This window comes from Pistacia vera, unplaced genomic scaffold, assembly GCF_008641045.1.
Source record: "Pistacia vera cultivar Batoury unplaced genomic scaffold, PisVer_v2 Contig749, whole genome shotgun sequence".
NCBI lineage: Eukaryota > Viridiplantae > Streptophyta > Magnoliopsida > Sapindales > Anacardiaceae > Pistacia > Pistacia vera.
In genome coordinates, this window is record NW_022196611.1 from 541,385 (window position 1) to 546,982 (window position 5,598).

The 5,598-nt window shown below is 38.9% G+C and overlaps 1 protein-coding gene and 1 pseudogene across 1 annotated transcript; both read right to left on the minus strand.

The window, feature by feature from the left end:
* Positions 1-234: 234 nt before the first annotated feature.
* Positions 235-1,789, minus strand: LOC116115642 (annotated as a pseudogene).
* Positions 1,790-3,075: 1,286 nt separating this feature from the next.
* On the minus strand, positions 3,076-4,714 carry LOC116115641 (UDP-glycosyltransferase 83A1-like). Its single transcript, XM_031401778.1, has 2 exons — positions 4,228-4,714; positions 3,076-4,069 (listed from the first exon to the last, which is right to left on the minus strand). The coding sequence occupies exons 1-2, from the start codon at positions 4,712-4,714 to the stop codon at positions 3,183-3,185; spliced, it is 1,374 nt and encodes a 457-aa protein (XP_031257638.1). The 3' UTR covers positions 3,076-3,182.
* Between the last annotated feature and the right edge of the window lie 884 nt (positions 4,715-5,598).

Genomic DNA, 5,598 nt, shown 5'->3' on the forward strand with positions numbered 1-5,598 from the left:
GTATGGAATCCGGGGAGGTGGAGCCATTGTTGATCTCGTGCCTGGGAAGCTGGAGGAGCTAATACATGAGATGAATAACCATGTAGTCGATGAAGATGAAAAATCACTTGTGTCATTGCTGATTTTCATGTTGGAAAGGCTGTTCAAGTAGCAGAGAAAATGAATATCATATAAAAATAAAATTTATTTGAGATGTTAAATTTGGAAGAAGAAGACTTGGATTAAACACAAAAACTAAGACTTAATACATTCAACGAAATTACTCAACATCCTGTTGGAGTGACCACCTTCTGTGACACTTTCCAGGGCCATGTCCTTGAGTTCCATAGCCCTTGCTTTATAACTTTCATCACCAAGCAATTGATCCACCTTATTCTTGATTTCTTCTCGTGTGATGATCTCACTTTCGTCTCTGTTAAACTTCAATCCCATGCACCTTCCAAACATCACAAATGTAGCTCTCAGTAATGAATTGATCGGCAAAGTATGGCCAACACAAGAAAGGGACCCCATTGCTTACACCTTCCATGGTAGAATTCCAACCACAATGGCTCAAGAAACAGGCAATAGAAGGGTGACTCAGAACCTTCTGTTGAGGCGCCCAACCCACCATCTGTCCACGCGCGGCGACCCTTTCTTGGAAGCCTTCTGGGTTGGCTTCATTTGCATCATCAGTAATGTCTGGCCTCACAACCCACAGGAATGGCCTGTTGGTGAGTTCAAGTCCTAGTGCAAACTCTTGGAATTGGATTTGGTCAAAAACTGTGAAGCTGCCAAATGCAACATAAATGACTGATTGTGGTGGCTGCTGGTCGAGCCATTTCAAACAAGTTGAGTCTTCTGGCCAGAAGTATCCTGCCGAATTTCCCTAGCGGTTGCTGGCCGAAAGTGGTCCTATTGGAAGAAATCGTGGAACCAAGGTGAATCCTGCTGGCTTGAGGTCAATTGTTGAGTTGCATAATAGGTAGTCTGCCTTTTCTAATACTTCATTTTTTTTGACTCTTTGATGAAAGAAAATTTTCTGTGTGGCCAAGTCGCCCATGCGTGTCCACGAAAAGTTTTCTGTGTTGATTCTTGGCATCCCTGGAACCAACTGAATCATCTGCTTTTTGACTGATGTTCCTGAAATGAGTATTTTGAGTGCATATAAGAAAGAATTGAACGCGGATATATTTGTTCTGTATATAGTAGAAGTTTAGAGCCATCTTTTCATTATTCTTTTATCCTGATTAAATATAGTCCCTATACTATTATCAATTCAGTCAGTTGATTAATGACTTGACCTGTATCAAGTTTCTAGAGAATAAGCAAGAAATTAACAACAGAGGGTCTTACCATCTTTGTCAATGATACCATCATCCATGAACTTTGGGATACTGAAGGACAAGGCCTGGATTGCTGCTGATGCAGGCCAAAAGACTGCTCGCCGGATTTTCATTCTCTCAGCTACTTCAGTAGCCCATCCAATACTCCCATCGACAATAAAACAAGTGATCTTGTCACTGTCTTCTCTGTTGAAATCTTCTATTAGCTCCTCCAGCTTCTCTGGCAAGACCTGGTTAAGTGCTGCCGATAACTTCCCAGGTTTCATCCCATCCGGGATCGATACCAGGCGGATTTGACCCCCTATAAATTTGTTTTCTTCTAATGCATTCACCCTCTTGTGCTTGTACTCTGTGTTCACAAATGTGACTCTGATGCGCCTAGCCAAGCATTGAGAAAACTCCAGCAAAGGAATAACATGGCCTTGTGCTGGATAAGGCATAGCAAGAACATGCAGGGTGCACATATCTGTTGATAGTTAGCATTTTGCCTAAAGATTTAGCTGTTTACTGCAGTTTGTATCTTCAAGTTCATAATTTTAGTTTTATAGGCAACATGGGAGGGAGAGGGATAAGTGAGAAGCCAATGCTTGTTTTGTTCTATTGTTGTTTTGGGACCTAAGTGGGGAGTCTCAATGCATGGCCTTGTGCTTGCGGTTTTGCTAAGCTTCGTCGGGCCACCACCACCAGGTCGGAACTTGTGGCCTTGGATAGCGACGCCAGCGCCATTGATGATTATTTTGGTTTGTGGGTCTGTTTGATTTTGCTTTTTGTTCAATTTTGATTTTTAGGGTTTATTTGGATTGGGTAATTCGATTTGATTTGAGATTTTGAGAGTCAAACTTAATAAAATAAAATGAGAAATATTACAATATTTTCATACAATATTTCTCATACAACATGATATGATAAAAGATGATTGGGTAAAAATTTATTTTTAATTTAAAATTAGTTAATTATCTTTTACTACGTCATGTTGTAAAAAATTATTGTATACGTAGTATTATGCAAATAAAATGTATGATTTTGTTGAAATGTTCAAAATCAATGATAGAATGTTTGATTTTGGATAAGAGTGGCACAGGTGTGAGTCTGAGGGTGACAGTGGGAGAGGAAGAAGACAAGAGGGAGGTGGAGGCAAATGTTAATTGGCGGCTTGAGGGTTGGGTTTGTGATTCTATTTTTTACTTTTTTTTTTTAACCCGAAACTATTAAATAATAATCCGGTAAAACCGATTAATCGGTAACCGAATAGATAATGTGATTCGGTTAGTAACCAGTTTAAGAGATAATCCGATCCAGTTTCGGTTTGGATTATCCCTTGAAACTAATAAATCGATTTGGTTTGAAAAGTAGGCAATTTGATTCCGTTAACCAAATTTCTACACCTCTAGTTAGTGATAAGTGAAACCTCTCCTGTCACGAATCCGTTAAAAAAATATAAAATGTATAAATTCATTTTTTCACACGTTGCACAAGAAAGCAATTAGTAGCAGTAGAATATAAATTGCAAGTGAATTTTAACGATAAATGTTGTGAAAAAATACCACCAATTAATTCTACGAAATTAGTTCTTTTGCCAACTTCAGGTTGTGGACAATCTCAGGATTATGCCTTCTTTTGTTATTAAGTCTAACTTAGGTTTTCTATTTTTGAAAGAAGTTAAAAGTCCTAGCAGCGTTACTTTCCCTTTCTTAATGTTGAGTCATAGTTCATAACAAAGAAGGTTTTGAGTTCAAACTTAGCATGGCCTATGAAATGTAACAGGAATTAATTGAAGATTAACAATGAATATGAGGAACAACATTTTGTTCAGAAACAATGATCCCTTAATACCGAAGTAGTGTCTAGTACCAGTACCTAAGCCTTGATCCATTCAATTAACTTCTTAAAATTCCTTTCAGAGTAGCCACCTTCTTTGACACTTTTCAGAGCAGCTTCCTGGAGTTCCAGAGCTCTTGCTTTAACACTTTCATCACCAAGCACTTTTTCCACCTTGCTTTTAATTTCTTCTTTTGTGATGATCCCACTTTCATCTTTGTTAAACTTCAATCCCACCTTCCAAAGATCACAAATGTAGCTCTCATCAATGAACTGATCAGCGAAATATGGCCAGCACAAGAAAGGAAGCCCATTACTTACACCTTCCAAGGTGGAATTCCAACCGCAATGGCTAAAGAAGCAGGCAATGGAAGGATGACTCAAAACCTTCTGCTGAGGTGCCCAACCCACAAGTTGGCCACGACCAGCTACCCTTTCTTGAAAGCCGTCTGGGTACGCTTCATTTGCCTCATCAGTAATATCTGGCCTCACAACCCATAAGAATGGCCTGTTGGTGAGTTCAAGTCCCAGCGCCAGCTCCTGGAATTGGGTCTTGTCTAGAACTGTGAAGCTGCCAAATGCAACATAAATGACTGAGTGAGGTTGCTGTTGATCAAGCCATTTCAAACAAGTTGAGTCTTCTGCCCAGAAGGATCCTGATGAATGTCGCCGGATGCTTGGCAAAAGAGGTCCTATGGGAAGAATATTAGGAACCAAGGTAAAAGCCTCAGGTTCAAGGTCATATACAGAGTTGCAGATTAGGTAATCTGCCGCTTTGCTAGCTTCTATGTTATTATATAGTAACTCAAACATTCTCTTATGGGAGGTTAAGTCCTCGCTGCCCAAGCTGGTCCAAATAAGCTTTGTGCTGTCGATTTTGGGTATGTTTTGCGCCAACTGAATAATCTGTTTCTTGACCGGAGTTCCTGGAATAAATTTTATGTTACATCACTTAGATTTTGAAAAAAAACTTAAAATAAAGTTTAAACTCAATAATAAAATAACCAATAAACAGTCTACTGTGTCACTCTTCCATCAAACTCTGAAAAAAGAATAAAAGTGAGCGAGGAATTCTAACTCTTACCATCCTTGTCAATAATTCCATCATCAATCAGCTTCGGAATATTGTAAAACAAGGCCAGACTAGCAACTGCACAAGGCCAAAAGACAACCTTTCTAATTTTCATCTTCTCTACTACTGGAATAGTAAACCCAGCAGTTCCATCAACAATGACACAAATGATCTTTCCATCTTTTTCTCTGTTGATCTTTTCTATAAGCTCCTCCAGCTTCTCAGACATCACCTTACGAGTTACTTCCATTACCTTGCTTAAATTATTTCTATCCTCCCAGGGCTCCAGCCCATCTGGGATGGACGCCAGGTGGATTTGATTTTCACCCCCTATGGAGTTCTTTTCGTGTAAATCATTCATGACCCGGTTGTGAGTGTGCTCTGTGTTGACAAATGTGACTCGGCAGCCATGCTTAACCAAGCACTGTGAAAGCTCTAGTAGAGGAATTACATGGCCTTGGGCTGGATAAGGTACTGCAAGAATATGTGGACAGCTCATATTTTTTTTTCTTTGTTTAATTTGTTGCTGAGATTCTCAGATGCAGTTAGCTTTTATGAAAATATAAACTAGTATTTATGCATTCGGGGGGCCCTCAGAAACCAAATTATTTATCATATCTGTTTTGTGATAGTATTGAAAAGTGAACCTTTTGTGGCAGCACTAAAGCAAGATAGCAAGACAGCTGTGATGATGTGGCTTCTTATTTGCTATGGTGGAAGTCAGCTTTGGTGTTAGGAGTCAAACGAGTAGTGCGGTGTCGTTTTGGATAAACCCATATGCATATTGTGTTTCAGCTATCACACTTCTCAAGCTCAGTTTTCTCTTTTCTCTCTATCTACCTTAACAGTTCATGACCCTAAAAGAATCTTCTAGATTGCTATTTATCTTACGGTTATGGAGAAATCAAAGACAGGTGGAGGCTGATCAAGGAAGGGTGCATGTGTATTTAATATCGATTGATGAAGAAGAAAGGCAGGTCTCCTAGTGGAGAAAACCTAGGGTTTTCAAATTGGGTGTGTTCTTTTCCTTTTGTAAAGTTTTCTTCTCTGATTTGTTCATGATTCTATACATTTTGGTTACTAATGAGAGTACCATTCTGTGAGCCTTGGAAAGTGGATGTAGGCTGCAAAGCTGAACCACTATAATTGCTGTGTCTTGTGTTGTTGTTGATTCTCTTTATTTGTCCCTAGTTCTATTGATTGATTCTCTTAATTGCTAGCTATATTTGTTCAATTAGAGTTAGTCAATAAACCCTAGAATTTGAACAAATTGGTATTAGAGCTTGGTTGAAGGTTCAGTTTAGGTTTCATTGGTTTGCTCATGTTTCAATTTAGTTTTGGGTTTTCTTAGCTGTTTACTTTTCTATTACTGTGTTTTTTTTC